At 35.7% G+C, this 16484-nt stretch overlaps 1 protein-coding gene across 5 annotated transcripts in view; it reads right to left on the bottom strand.

Annotated features, from left to right (window-relative positions):
* Positions 1 to 16484, bottom strand: part of DMXL1 (Dmx like 1) — a 126009-nt gene that overhangs the window by 71154 nt on the left and 38371 nt on the right. For all 5 annotated transcript variants that reach the window (XM_082724143.1, XM_082724146.1, XM_082724145.1 and 2 more), the window contains exons 10-18: positions 13034 to 13243; positions 11972 to 12225; positions 11179 to 11863; positions 10970 to 11091; positions 7771 to 7860; positions 7589 to 7691; positions 5042 to 5161; positions 4302 to 4523; positions 421 to 2106 (exon numbers count right to left, since the gene is read on the bottom strand). In XM_082724143.1, the coding sequence (XP_082580269.1) occupies positions 421 to 2106; positions 4302 to 4523; positions 5042 to 5161; positions 7589 to 7691; positions 7771 to 7860; positions 10970 to 11091; positions 11179 to 11863; positions 11972 to 12225; positions 13034 to 13243 (3492 nt within the window). The remainder of the gene's footprint in view (positions 1 to 420; positions 2107 to 4301; positions 4524 to 5041; positions 5162 to 7588; positions 7692 to 7770; positions 7861 to 10969; positions 11092 to 11178; positions 11864 to 11971; positions 12226 to 13033; positions 13244 to 16484) is intronic.

Here is a 16484-nt window from a genome sequence, read left to right as displayed (position 1 = left end):
ACATTAGTGCTAATTTAAAAAACCTTCAACATTTTATAAACCAAATTAATAGTGATTACAACATGAGAAAAAGTAAAGCAGAAAGCACCTTTAATTTTCAGGTATCTAAACTGATTAGTTAATAAGAATGCTAACGTTTACCAAACTCCAAAGGATTCATTTGGATCTTTAATATTATTGAGCAATTAAGTAAAAATGGCTGGCATAATGAATCTTTGCATACTTTCTTAAAGTATTATCATTTCTGGGATAAACAGCATATGTTAAAGTTAAAACTATCGAGGAGGGAACAACAATGATTTAAAAAAAAAAACACCTTCCTGGGTGTACTTTTTATAAACATTCCTTAGGATTATTTTCTGTGTAAATAAGTAAACATATTCAGTTTCGCCTCCAATCCTGTGCCCAATTTAGTTTTACCTTGGCTTCTGTCTCTGCTCTCCCCGATATCGGTGCTGGTAGTAGCAATTGTATCTGCTAAGGCCATTAGAGACATCTGTTCCATCCGGCTGAGTCCTGGTAAACTGGAATGAAGTAAGTGGCCAGAAAGAACCTGAGCGTGCTCAGGACCAAAGTAAGTTGGACTGTACTGTGAAAGGTCAATGACCCTGGGCTTGGTATTTTCCTCATCTGTCTCTAACACCTGATGATCAGTCATTAAAGTTGGGATCTGAAAAAGTTCATCATAACTCTCTTTTGACAACTGGTTTGAGTTATTTAAGGTACTCTGCTTACTAGACTTCTCTAAAGATGAGTAGCAGCTATCATCGTCTGCCGCAAGTAAGGCATATAAGGGAAGTGGAGGGACAGAATCTATTTCTGTGTAATCCGTATTTTCACTTTTGTTGAAAGCCTGGGGGTCTCTGGTAGTGCTCCCACTAGCACTGATAGTGAGAGACCTAAGGCGGCGCTCATGATTGGATTCAGCTTCATTCAGTGCCACAATCTCCCCAGCAATGCACTTGACAAGGTGCGACAAGATGGCTTTTGCTCTCCTAACTTTGCCAAGGTCCATGAGTTCCAAAAGCTGCAAGGGATGGTACTGAGGTAAAGTTGGGGAAAGAACATGAGCTGCTTCGAAAAGACCTGAATCTTCCGTATCCACAGATGGATCGAAGGCAGTTTTCTTTCCACAGATTTTCTGTGCAAGACTGGTCATGGATCGAGTCAGGGTTTTCTTTGGAGGATGTAATCCAGAACTCGATGAGTTGCTCTGTTTTATTAAACTTATTAGAGATGGCGTGCTCCCATTGTATGAATCCGCTGTAACAGGTTCCTGTTTAGAAGATGGCTGCCACTGGGAATATACATGCATTTCACAATCCATTCCTACCACAAGGATGCCATCCCGGACCCATGATAAAGAAACAGGAAAAGGTGGAGAGCCTTCCACAGAAGAAACCAAGTCCATACTTCTTAAGAGGACAAATTTAGAAAGAGGCACAGCTTTAGTGCTTTCCCAGAGAGGAAAGGCTAGGGTTTCTTTACCAGCCTGTTCCTGTACCTTGCCAGCCAGAGGTCCATACATAAAAAGTTTTGATCCAATTCCTACAGTGAGGATATGAGAACCATCTTCTCTAGACATCCAATCTAAGTGAACTAAATGCTTTGTGTTTGATGTGATACTCTCTTTACTGGATAAATACACCTCTTGTTTATTATAAGCCACTAAATTGCTATCAATACTAATACCAGAATCTAACACTGTATTCAATTCATCTAAATGAATCGTCTGTTCGAGGACCCAACATGAACCTCCTGTAGACTCACATTCAAAAATACTGACATGCATCAGGAAGTCCTGAGAAGACCTACTATTAGATGGAAGCTGCTTATATGCTACTGCTAACCGATTTGTATGTGCACAGCTAACTTCTACAGGCCTACCAGGGATGGTTATACTACTATTGCTATGAAGTCCATCTTCGATAAGTAATGGCCATTCTTCCCAAATGTATACCAGATCCACCTTTCCATTCTTTGATGTATCAGATTCTCCATCTGTTACTCTGCATCTCCAGAATCTTACTTTCTCATCTGAACATGAAGTTGCCAATAAATAAGGAGCACTGCACACAGGATATATGGAAGAAGAACTCAGATGTCCTAAAATAAAAATAATCAATTAACAAAATGTCAAATTTGGTTAAATATTTCCGCTTTCATGCACCAAAGGTTTTAGTCTTTGTATAAACTACTGTTACCAAGACAGCGTACATTTAGTGTAAGAGTCAATAAGATCAGTAAAAAGCTATTAGAGCTTTTAATGACATCAAAAAGGTATACAAAAAGGGAAATATTATCAAAACCTAGAGCTGAAAGAGAACTCTGAGGTAAATTCAACTTCTCCATTTTATAGGTAAGGACCCTTAACCAAATGTGTGTAGTACCTTATGCCAAACAGGTAGAATACAACAGAATCAGAAAACCTGAATTCTAGTCCTGATTCTCAGAAGTATTATTTTCTCCCAATTTTTAATCATCCAATTCTTATAAAATGCATTTTAAAGATATCAGTACATTTTAAAACTGTGTCAACGGGCGCCTGGGTGGCTCAGTGGGTTAAGCCGCTGCCTTCGGCTCAGGTCATGATCTCAGGGTCCTGGGATCGAGTCCTGCATCGGGCTCTCTGCTCAGCAGGGAGCCTGTTTCCTCCTCTCTCTCTCTGCCTGCCTCTCTGCCTACTTGTGATCTCTGTCAAATAAATAAATAAAATCTTTAATAAATAAATAAATAAATAAATAAATAAATAAATAAAACTGTGTCAACATTTATTGGCTCCTCTTCAGTATTTTTACCATTTTGTGCATAGCACATGCTTACCTATGTACTAAATGGGCCCTCCATAACTGAGGGGTATTTGATACTACTGATACTGACAAGATTCCTAAGTGGGACAAAACATTTGGGTCCTTATTGTATACTCTTAATTTCCCAAACCATCCCAAACCATCCCAAGTCATCGGTAGTGACTATTTTAGGCTTTGCTAGCTATAGAGTTTCTGCTGCAACTACTCACCCTGCCAGTCTAGAGGAAAAATAGGTATACCCAAAAGTCAATCATAGGTGTGGCAAGGTTCAAGCAAATATATTTATAAAACAGGTACATGGCCCATAGCCTGCCAACCCCTGTTCTAAATAATAAAATATAAACTACTAATTATAAGATATAAATGTTATGTAGGACATTTATTGTACTTTGAAAGCATTTCAACAATTTTTTTTTTAAACTCCTCAAGGAGTATAGCAGTGTTGCAGAAGGACACAATTAGCATTGTTCATTGGGATCTCTGAGCTGAAGAGACTAGCTTACCTTGCAAAGAGTCCTGATTAAAAAAAAAGTTTTAACTGGAGTTTAGCAGTGAACTCCAGTTTGGCTAAGGGAATAGCTCTTAAAATTGTGTCAATGCAAAAACATCATTCTTTTTCACATTTTAACTTTCCTTGCACTGGTGCATCTTTTAGTAAAATATACAGGGATGTAGAATTAAAAGTTATCAGAACACTGTTAATACCCCAAGTCCTGCCAATTTCACCAATTAAAAAAGATTAAGTACCTGATAACATGGCACTGAAAAGCACTCGAAGTCATCAGTCCAAAAAATGACAGAGAAGTAGAAAAAAACAAAAATGCACACTCTGACTAGAAAAAACAAATAATTGAGTGACAAAAGACAGATTTTGTGTTGGTTTTCTTGATACCCTAGAACTGTGGTTTGTGATCTACTCTGTGCAATCAGAGTTATGTGGGACCCTTGTTAAAAACAGCCTGGTAGGTATACCCCAGAGTCTGTGATTCAGTAAATCCTAGGGGTAGCCCAAGAATTTTTTATTTCTAACAAGGTGCCACATGGGGATCTGATGCTGATGCTGCCAGTCTGGGGATCATATTCTGAGAACTACTGCCCTAGGATAAAGACGATAAATATATACCAGGACCCACGCACTTAGAATCCTTTAAAGACACAGTTCCAGGCAGTTACTACCAATATTATCAAAGTTGCCAAATAAGGCACAACCTCGTTAATATCTCTGCCCAGGAAACTCTGGGTTTTTCTTCATAAAGGCATCATGAAAATTTGTCTTGGAAATCAATACTTAAGATTACAACTGGCTGACAAATGTCAGAATAATCTGAAAACATAATGAGAATTTAACTTTTCAATGTAGGATACTTAAAATAGTGTTTCCATTTCTGCTTCCATGTAGATTTACAAACAGAAGTTGTGTCCTTTTTAAATACCTTTAAATATTCATGGATTATCAAGTTTGATTAGTCTCTTTTCACAAACTTTACTAACCTGCTGATGGCTTAACACTTATTATTTCAACTCCTTCTGGCAAATTCATCTCTTGGCTATAAACCATTTCTGAAGTCAGAGTCAACTTGCTAGTACTCTGGAGATTTGCTCTGCAAGCCTGATACTTCTGTGAAAAAGGAGATACGATCTTCTCTGGAGAAGAAGAATAATGTTCTTCCGGCTGCCAAACTGCTTCAGATATTTTTGTATCTACTTTTTCATCTATAAAACATAAGAAAAGAACCAAAAACCGGGAGGGGGGGAACCCTGTAAGTATTAAAACAGCTATATTTTATAATCCCAAAGCCTTATAAAAAATATTAATAGGTTTCTTTATGGAAAGAAAATCAGAGAATCCATTTGCTTTATTCATTAACTGAATAAAACTACAATTATTTTCACTCAATAAGAATAGGTTTAGGGGGCCTGGGTGGCTCAGTTCGTTAAGCAGCTGCTTTCAGCTCAGGTCGTGATCCTGAGGTCCTGGGACTGAGCCCTGCATGGGGCTCCCTGCTCAGAGGGAGTCTGCTTCTCACTCTCCCTCTGCCTGCCAGTCTGCCTACTTGTACTTTCCCCCTCTCAAATAAATAAATAGAATCTTTAAAAAAAAAAGAAAGAAAGAAAGAAAAGAAAAGAATATGTATTTTTAAAAATGTACTGAACTATCTACTCATACATAATTTATTCATTTAAGCCTACTTAAAGCTCCAGATATTTAAAAAAAAAAAAAAATGACTCACCCAATGAGACAGGAATGGACTGTAAATGTAAATTCCACATGTGTAGCAATGAACGATTGTCTTGGGTACACTCTATCACAATTAGGTAGAATTTCTCAGAAAATCCATTAGGTGAGCTGCCTGTTGGTATTAATATTTTTCACTATTAACATGGATAAATGAGATAACTTATTAACTATGCTAAGTTAAAGTAAATGAATTAAAAAAAAACTCTTATCTAAATTCTATATACAAAGCAGCACTATAGAATGCAATCAACTTTCTGATCACGTGAATTTGTGTTAAATTAAAACTTTAACAATTAAAATATATGTTATACTTTTCACTTCTGAATTGTCAGGCTTAAAAACAGACACATATCATAGTAATGACTATCATGTTATTCACATAGGTTAGACCACAAGGAAATTTCTGAACAGGTGGGAACTATGTGACAGATATTTTATTATTTTTTTTAGATACTGTAAATCAACATATCATTATTAAAATTGTATTGCCAAACACATTTCTAAGTAAGTAACTTCCATAATGGAATGACCTTTATCTAAGTTTATCTAAGAACCAAAATAAAGTTTATCTAAGAACCAAAATAAAGATATTCATCATTCATCCATTAAGAATTTTTCTTAGTCAAAAGGGCATAATTTAAGCAGTACACAAGCTGCTGAAAATAAAACTGCATCTAAAATATAAAATCAGTGACTCATTGCCTGGAAAAAAATTAACATGGTTTAATGATGGACTTTAATCCAAGTTTTCTTAATTATAAACTAATATTCACTATGTACAAAATTATGTAAAGAAAAGTAAAAAACCATATAAATCATAGAATATATAAAAATCAGAAAAATAACCACAAATATCTTAAGTTATATTGTGTTAAGAAACTAAATGAAAACATGGAGTCTTGGTATACTCTTTAAAAAAAAAAAAAAAAGAAACTAAATAAAAAGGTAACCTTGGTAATGGGTTCTGGGTGAGTTAGACACTTAAATTCCAAGGGTTAAGAGGAAGAATAAGGGATTAAGACTAATGAAAAAAGATCAAAGATCAACCTACTTCTGATAATTTTACTAACAAGAAAGACTGTCCTAATAACAAATTTATCTGTGAAGCATTTCTTCGGTTCTTGATACTAGAACAAAGTAAGATGAACATGTTATAAAACTTTGATAATCAAGATAATAGTTTTTTTAGTAAAAGTAAGGATTTCCAGAATATTTTAAGAAATACTAGGAAAAATATTCATTTTTAGGGAGAAAAAAATTTAAAAAATGAAGAATCCTAGAAAAGAAAATGCTAGAATAGATTTAAGATCACAACAAAACTCCACCTAAAACATAAGAGAGTAACTTCTTTAAAAAATACCTCAAAGAGACGTGAGTTGTTTACAATATTAATGTTAATATTTCGATATAAAAAATGAAAAATAAAGAATATTTTGTTGATATAAATAGCCCTTTATCTTGTACCTGACATCTTTATTTTCCATTTGCAGTATCTTTCCATTATTATATTCAGAGCTTACCAAAGCACTGTTTTGCACAGTTCACGAATTCTCAGGGAAAATGACTAAGTGAAAACAGTGGTAAGAAATTAGGCATTAGACATAACAGTGCAAACTCAAAGGAAAAGAAAAATAGAAAAACGTGGAATTAAGAAACAGTGTACAAGATATCTAAGAAAAATAACCTGGAACAAATACCTAATGAAATTAGTATTATGTGGGGCTTAATAACAGACTTTTAAAAGCAACAGGCAAAAGCTGTATGGTTCATTTATAAGGAAAGTAATTTCTCAGTTTGCTTTGGCTCTATAATTAAAACTAATGACCACGAGGTTTAAGCTTTATTTTGCTCTGTTTTCCTCTATACAAAATAACAGTTAATTTTTAGTGGAGGAGGTTAATTTTTTTAAATGCTTAACTTTAAAAGTATTAATTAAAACACTTTGTCTTTAAATTACAACTTGAAGCTTTAAGCTACTGCTTTAAATTGTAGATTTCTAAAAGGTCAGGTATCCAGATTATCCAAACTGCTAGTGTAGGACTGTATCTATGCAAAGCATACTCATATGCTATTAATAAAAAATCTCTATTTTGCTTTTTAAAAAATATAACTGACAAACTCCTTTAATTTTTTCATGTTTTTTTTTCCTGGCTTAAGAATACAAAACAACTGGATGATTGGGTGGCTTAGTCAGTTGGGTGTCTGCCTTCGGCTCAGGTCATGGACTCAGGGTCCTGGGATAGAGTTCTGTATTGGGCTCCCTCCTCTCCCTCTCCCTCAACCACTCTCCCTGTTCATGCTCTCTCTCTCCTGCTCTCCCTCTCTCTCAAATAAATAAATAAAAATCTAAAAAAAAAAAAAAAAAAAAAAAGAATTAAAGACTACTGGGTATTTATATGGTAAATAACATCACAAACCTAATAGGAAAATTTCAAGTTCACATAGGTGATATGAAACATTATAACAACTTATCTTTATTTACTGTTTAATATACTCCACATAATATTTCTCATTACATTAAAAAAAAACTATTCTTTACCTGCATCAGATAATATTCTGTCTTTTCCCAGACCTTTCTTCTCAAGGTTATTCAAAATGAAATCTTCTTGAAAAACATGAAGCAGCTGGGTTTTTCTGCCTTGCTGAATGTAAATAAAGACCAACATAAGTTGACATATATGTTATTTCCCAAGGCTGAGTGGCCAGAAAAATAGTACTTACAAGTCTGGTAATGGGATCTAATGCGATAATGCATCCTGGCCTGGCTGTTGACTGTTGACTTACAATGTTAAACACTTCTCCAACATATTTCTGTTTAAAAAGAAAACATTTTATTAAACAATTAAATTCAAAAATAATTAATAAATAAATTAAATTTCAGTCACAGTAGGTAAATAATAAGTAAGTTCAAGTTGGGCTAAATAAATTCACAAGTTGCTTTCATTATAAACACTCTAGGATTTTACCTTACTATTCATTACAGAGGAATGAGTAAGAGTTATGGGTCAGTCAATGCAAAGAAGAACAAAAGTAATGCATGATAAGGGGGAAGAACATTTTACATCTATAAATGTAAAAGACTGACTTCATTGTCACAGAAATGTTCTAAGCATCAAAGTTTTCTAGGCATTAATTTTGAGGTTAGAAAGATGGAACTAAAGAAACATGTTGCTATAATGTATGCGGGTTTCTCAAGCTATGCATATCCTGACTGCTCTAGTCAAGGTCACACTGTTAAATTGGATTTTTTTTTCTTTTTTATTAATTTTTTATTTTTTATAAACATATATTTTTTATCCCCAGGGGTACAGGTCTGTGAATCACCAGGTTTACACACTTCACAGCACTCACCAAAGCACATACCCTCCCCAATGTCCATAATCCCACCCCCTTCTCCCAAACCCCCTCCCCCCAGCAACCCTCAGTTTGTTTTGTGAGATTAAGAGTCACTTATGGTTTGTCTCCCTCCCAATCCCATCTTGCTTCATTTATTCTTCTCGTACCCACTTAAGCCCCCATGTTGCATCACCACTTCCTCATATCAGGGAGATCATATGATAGTTGTCTTTCTCTGCTTGACTTATTTCACTAAGCATGATACACTCTAGTTCCATCCATGTTGTCGCAAATGGCAAGATTTCATTTCTTTTGATGGCTGCATAGTATTCCATTGTGTATATATACCACATCTTCTTGATCCATTCATCTGTTGATGGACATCTAGGTTCTTTCCATAGTTTGGCTATTGTGGACATTGCTGCTATAAACATTCGGGTGCACATGCCCCTTTGGATCACTACGTTTGTATCTTCATCACACTTATCTATGAGTAGCATTTGATTCTAGTGATCACTCCTTTCTTGAAATAACTGTCCTCACTTGGCTTCCACTATATGCCACATTCACCATACTTTCAACAATGGGATGCCCCAGAGTTCAATCCTATCACTTCTACTGTCCTTCCTTGATCTCAATCAGCTTCACACCTTTAAATTCATATACTGACAACGAGTTATTTTACACCTTCAGCTCAGACCTCCTTCTAAAACTACATCTAGTATACTACATCTCTCGGATGTCAGTTATCTCAAAATTAACATGTTCAAGACCAGACTCTCAAATCTACCTGCTCCTCAGAATCAGCATCTTAGACACTCTTCTCAACTCAACTCAGAAGTCATTCTATTCTTCCTTGTGCTCATCAACATGAGCCATCATTCTCTTTTTCTCATACAAGCTCCACATTCAGTCTAATCCTGCCTATTCAATGTTCAAATCACATTGAGATTTAACCAATTTGATCATCTTTACCACTACCACTTGCTACCATTCTATGCCCCTTTGATTCTCTCCCAGACTACTGTAAAGACTCCTGCATTGGCCTTTCTGATGCCACTTCTGCTCCCCATGTCTGATTTATACAGCAGCCAGAGAGATCCTTTTCTTTTTTTTTTTTAATTTTTTAGAAGATTTTATTTATTTATTTGACAGAGAGCACAAGTAGGCAGAGAGAGAGAGAGAGAGAGAGGAAGAAGCAGGCTCCCCGCTGAGCAGAGAGCCAGACGCAGGACTCCATCCCAGGACCCTGAGATCATGACCTGAGCTGAAGGCAGAGGCTTAACCACTGAGCCACCCAGGCACCCCAGAGAGATCCTTTCAAAATCCAAGTGAGATCATATCAATCGGTCATTGTCAATGGTTTCTATGTAATTCACAGTAAAAGCCAAAATTACCACAAAGGCCCAGAAGGGCTTGTAAGATCTGGCTAGACTAATCTTTTAACTTTATCCCTGACTACTCCCCACCTCACCTACTCTGCCCTAGCCACAATGTCCTCCTTGTTACTCCTTTACATAGCAAACATGCCTTGACCTCAGGATTTTTACCCTGGCTGTTTCTCTTCCTAAAATATTCTTCCTCTGAATACCCACATCCATATCTCCTACAGGTCCTTACTCAAATGGTACCCTTTGTACCTTACTTGGCATTCCCTTGTGCAACATGGTTTCTCTCTATAACATTTATTAATATTTTTTGCCTTTTTTCCTATACCCCTTTCACTAGAATGTAATCTCAGATTTTTGTCTGTTTTCTTCACATCTAAATTCCCAGCACTTAAATAATACCTGAAAAAACAGAAGGCTCTCAATAAATATATGTGTTTCTAGTAAAACACTGTCATATGTGTTTGAAAAATCTTGCATTCTGAAAAACCACACATTAAAAATAACTGAGGAAAAAGATAGGATGGGAGCAAGACCACTAACACCTGTGCAGCTGGATAACAAGCACATTAACAAAAACACTAACTGGTAGCTGAGGAGATGGCTTGAATCCCCTAATCAAGAAGCTCAGTATGGCTCAAGGTTACCTCAAGGGATATTTAAATGTAGATACTAGCTTGGTGGAGGCAAGACAGTGCAGACAGTGGTTGCTATTAGCTGTGCAGAGGAAGAAGTACCACCTGTCACAAGATAAAGGCTCTGCAATGATGGAAGGACTCCTAATTGTACTGCAAACAAGCTGAGAGCTTTTTCTTTCTGGGTTAAGATTAAAATTCTACTGCTGTTACTCCCGCTCCCACTGCCTTAAAAAAAACTGCAGACAAACCAACATAACTTTCACATTTATTCTGCCAGTGGTCCTCATTTATCTCTGAGCAAAGAAGCATTAGAGAGACACATATTGTGTGACACTAGACTCTTATTTTTGGAATGAATGAAAGAAATGGTTTCTTTTTAAAGAAGCTGAGAATCGCTATAATGGTACATTGCAAATATGAAAAAAATAAAGTAACCAGAAAATATACATCTATTTATCACAAACTATATGTCACAATTCTAGAACATGCCTAGAAAGTATAAATTAAGTATCTAGAAACCTCATACTATACACTTACTTTTAAAAGCCATTTACTTACAGAAATTTCAGGATTGGAAAGCTCATACAGAAGTTTCTTGGCATCAATAACAGCTTCATATAATCTCAGATATTGTCCATCACTTGCTACAAAGCATGCACTAGGAGAATTGCAGTATGCACCTAGAAAGTATTCACAAACATTTAAAATTTAACCCTGAAACGATGTCAGAAAATCTAAATTTCTTAAAATAAAACCAGAAAGCTTACCTAGACAGTAACTGGGTATAAGAGTGGGGAGCCATGCCACATTGGAAAATGCAGAAACATGTAGAGAATTAATCCGGGCAAGCTCAGAAACACCTCCAGAAAAAGACAATGGCCCGACCGGATCAACCCTCCAAAGAATAAGCTCACTATAAACTGCATTGGGATCCTGAAATGTCACATCAACGCTGCTTTTATTCTGTTGTGCCAAAGAACATTCTTCAGTATTTACAGGATCACAAGGTTGCTTTTGGTTATCAACATCAGGCGTCCTTAGTGCGTTGTGGTGTGACGTTGTCAGCAATAATGGTAATACTGAGTGGCAAGCTAAATCATTAAGATGAAAGCGATGACCACAATATCTAGATTTGTGAGAAATACTGAGAACTGTAGAAAAGGCAGATTCTTCAGCAAAACTGACCAGCCACTGATTCAGAGAGCCATCAGCATGCTTCGATATCATCATAACATTAGGAGTGAAAATACTTAATTTTAAACTATTAGTTGATTTACTGTGGCCGGAGGAGATAAGCATTGATGTAGACCGCGTGAGGCTAGAAGGTTTTTGTTTCCCTTGCTGAATAGCCAAGTCAACATTCTTGGTGCAGGCATACATCACTATGCTTTTACAGAGAGAGTTCGCATCACCTGTGGGAAAAGCTACAGGAATTCTGGAAACAAAGGACACCTAGAATTAAAAAAGTAAATATCAGAACATATGATATAGCACGAAGAAGTATCACAAAACAGTACCCACATTTAATAAGCAGCAGCTCTCCTGAGATCATAATAGTACCTGGACTTGACGAAACATACCAGGCTGGTATTCGTCCAGCCAATCCACATGCCAAACTAGCAAAGAGCCATCCATGGGATGAATACTGAATAGCATGTCTGCATTTTTACTCCATTCAGACAGAAGTACTTCAATCTGATGATCGATGGCAGCTGATGGTAAGGGTACAAAACCTGAATTTGGTACCATTTTATCACTGCTCAATTCCTTCTTTTCATGATTTATTTTCAGATCATCCACACCATCATCCATTTCTATAAGCAAAAGAATTCATGAACCAAGTAAATACAAGCTGTTAAGAAAGATCCTTGTAAATGCATTCAAGATGAAAAACATAGTAACTTTTAAATAAACAAGAAATTGGCTCCCCTTTAAAAATAACTCTGCTTCAGGGATATAAGGCCACTGGAGTTAACTCAGCAGTCAGAAGGCCTATAGGATTGAGTCAGTGGATTAACGATAGAGGACTAATACTGGACTAGAGAATAATAGTTAAACTTGCTGTACCATAATTTACTCAGATGACCTTAGATTTCCTCAATGAAGAAGGCAGAATGGGGTCTATAATTCTGGGGTGAATTATTCAATATATTATTCAAGTGTAATTTGTACTCTCTTCATAATCGGATTTTTTAAAACCTGAGTTGGCTACATTAGAGATGCTCTGGGTATATGCACTTATAACTGATATGACACTCAAACTATTTTAAAGGAATACATTTACAGTGTCCAATTTCCAGGTTTCTGTCAATACATAATTAATTTTTAATAAGCTCCTAGGTAATGTCAATGTTACTAGGCCACAGATAGTCCTTTAAGTAGCAAGGCCTAGGGGCTAACAGAAGCATAAGCATGGAGAACCCCAAGCCTATATCATCCTATAAAAGAAAGCCACCAGGAACAGGAATACCAACATTAGACTATTTGCTGAGCTACTCCAAAGTTGTATTAACTCACTGCAATTTTGAATGTCTGAAGCTAGTAGCTTATATTACCCCATTATAAAAATCTTAGCTATTGTCAACAAAACGACAATTTTTTTTATCTTTCTTAAAGCTTTACCTTCATCAGATTTTACATCTGCCTGATTAGAGTCTTCTACACTGGCTTCAGAAGACGGTTGCTCAAAACTTTTTCTAAGTTGCTGTAAGAAGACTTCCATGGACAAAGTAAAATGCAACTCCTTATTGTTCAGCCAATGTACCACAAAAGGCCCACTCTTCTCATTTTCACTTAGACTTAGAGATGTGATAGAAGGAAGAAGTGGAATGTCTGTAAAGAACAACAACAAAACACATACACACAATTTATATGTTTATCATTCCAGCATACAAAACATTCACATCTTCTATTTCTACTATGTTACACTTATCTTTAAACCTCTGTACTAGATTTTAAATAAGACTCCCAAAATAATATTTGCCATGATTATTATTAATGATAAAAGCTTTAAAAATGGTAGATTTAACATAACTATTATAAAGGAAAACAATTACATATTTCAGGTCACAGATAATATTTATATATACATACAGGTATTTTCTTTAGTTCAAAAAATATTCTCATTAAGAGATAAATCTATAGGGATGCCTGGGTGGCTCAGTCGGTTAAGCCTCTGCCTTTGGCTCAGGTCATGATCCCAGGGTCCTAGCATTGAGTCCTGTATTGGGCTCCTTGCTCAGTGGGTTGCCAGCTCCTCCCTCTGCCCACTGCTTCCCCAGCTTGTGTTCTCTCTCTCTGACAAATAAATAAATAAAATCTTCCAAAAAAAAAAAAAAAGAAGAAGAAATCTATAATCTGTAGACATGTTAAGAGGAAAGTTTCCTTAAAAATTTCTCTAAGAAAAATGCCATCGATATGTCAAAGGAATAAGTGGCTTATTTATCTCAATTAAAAAAAAAAAGATTTTATTTACTTATTTGACAGAGAGATCATAAGTAGGCAGGCAGAAAGAGAGAAAGAAGCAGGCTCCTTGTTGAGCAGAGAGCCCAATGCAGGGTTCAATCCCAGGACTCTGAGATCACGACCTGAGGCAAAGGCAAAGGCTTAACAAACTGGGCCACTCAGGTGCCCCTCATTTATCTCAATTTTAACAACTTTTTAACTTAAGTTTTTAAATGATCTACCTAACTTTAAGCTAGATAATGCCAATTTATTAGCATCAAGATTCACATTGGAAAGCAGAAACTGAGATCCCCATCTTACATTCAAGGAAGGCATTCAAGACAAAACCAGGTTAAAAAAAAAAAATTCTTTCTTGGTATTATTTTTCACTTAATTGCTGAATTAAGTATACTGAAGTACAAATTCAGAGTAAATTGTGACAAATGATAATCCCTGATTAATAGAGAGGTGAAGAAAAGTTTATCTATCATATTAAATCAAATAGAAACTAGATCATGCTGGAATCTGCAGAACAGTAAAGGCTAAAATCGATTCAGAGAAGGAAACTATTTTCCACAAATTTACTGATGTTTTTAAAGGAGAAGAAAAATAATTTGACTTAATTACCTGTTCAAACAGTGTATCAATTGTTAGATACCAGTGAAAAACAGTATTATAGGAGATGAATTATAAAGGAAAGGATAAAAGAACCTTTCTCCTACCCCTTCTGTTGAAGGCAAGTTCTAAGAGTTGATACATATATCCAATCCAACCCAAGAGCTCTGTTTATAAATGCACATTCATTACTACATTATTTGATTTGTATTTATCTATCCCTTTTTTAATGACATGCTTCACAAGAGCAAGGATCACACTGGTTTCCAACACTATACCTTCAGTTCCTACCACTATCTCTAGTTGCTATTTGGCACAGACCAAACACTCAGGAAAAGTCTTGAGGGACTGTATTGCCAATCCTATTATGCCTAGGTGGATATACATTAGTGCCAGGGAAATAAAGAGTGTCCTCAAGAATCCTATTCAGTATGATTTTCTGATTTTCAAGTTACAATCAACACAAAAAAATCAGCAATGCCTCTATGAGACCAAACGCCTAGGTGTTAAATACACAAGGAGAGGCCAGGTTAATGCAGGCTTTCAACAGCAGCACTGTCTGTAAAAGGGACCTTATATTTCTCCTATCTCCTGACCTCAAAGAACTTTATTGAAGCCATTTTTTTATGACAGATCTTCAGGAAAAGGGTATAAGAGTTACAATTAGAAGAAGATGTTCTTACAAGCTCTCCTCCTCTATTTCTATTGATGGGCAAATAAGTGAAGCTCTATCTGAAAGTTTGGCCTTGAACAAGAAACACAGCATCCAGAAAGGTCATTCCAAAGGTCTAACTTAGGGAAAGGAGATCTCCATAGTGTCTAATCTAGCTGCTTATTGTATTATTCTGCTTTGGTTCGTTCTACATATATGGATTTACCCTAAAGTCTTAATACCTAAAGAAAGGTTTTAGAGTTTTCCTTATTGGAAAGTTGTCAAGGAGATGCTACATTGGAACTCAGGGCTTATTTTTCCGTAACCCCTCAGCCTTTTCCATTAAAGGTAAGAATCCAAGCTTTCTCTATTCTCAAAATGTTGTCCTTTATTCAGAAAAGACTTTCACAACTCCAGTAGACTCAGAGCTGCCTTTGGGTATTATAAGCACTGCCAATGTATGTTTTTTGACAAAGGTAAGGGTATTTCCCAAGCCTATATAAAGTTTTACTAAAAATAATTCAATATCGTCCTTTTATTTTCTTGGCTCATGGATTCTTTTAGAGTTGGGACTCTTGTTAACCAAATAAAAGCTAAGAAAATCGGCAAATACTCTATTCTTAGTGCAAGTATCTCTCCCCTTAACTTACCAGAACATTTCTCTCTTTGATTCAGGTAACTAAGGAACCACATTTATTGCTATATTTCCTTAAGGAATGTAGTAGTACTGCAAATCCAGGGGGACAAACCATAAGAGACTCTTAACCACAGGAAAACAAACTGAGGGTTGCTGGAAGGGAGAAGAGTTGGGGGATGGGATAACTGGGTGATGGATATTAAGGAGGACACTTGATGTAATGAGAACTGAGTATTATATGAGACTGATTAATTGCTGAACTCTACCTCTGAAACTAATAATACACTCTAGTTAATCAACTGAATTTAAATAATAAAAAAATTTAAAAATAAAGAGATGGAATATTTAAATAAAAGAAAATAGATTATGCTACTCCATGCATAAGAATATCTCCAAAATATGCAAAAATTAAATAGTGGTTATCTACAGAGGAGAAGGACTAGGGTGGGGCAGAGGTAAAAGAGGCTTTCACTTTCCACTTTCTGTACAGATGGTATTTATTATGTGCAAATACTGTTTTTAATCTCTTCCCAGTAACATGCTAAGGTTCCTCTTCAAATGCTCCAACTTCGACCAGTTGCTTTTTAAACTCACAGAAAACATTTACTGAAAGATGAGCACTTTAAATCTTCAAATTCATAGATAGATCCAGATATTCTAGATTTTTAAAAATCTAATAGTACATACTTGACTACTGAGGTAAGTTTCTTAACTCTTTCAGTTAT

The sequence above is a fragment of the Mustela nivalis genome, assembly GCF_964662115.1.
Source record: "Mustela nivalis genome assembly, chromosome: 3".
In the NCBI taxonomy this organism is placed as follows: domain Eukaryota; kingdom Metazoa; phylum Chordata; class Mammalia; order Carnivora; family Mustelidae; genus Mustela; species Mustela nivalis.
This window is presented reverse-complemented; position numbering and strand designations above follow the sequence as displayed.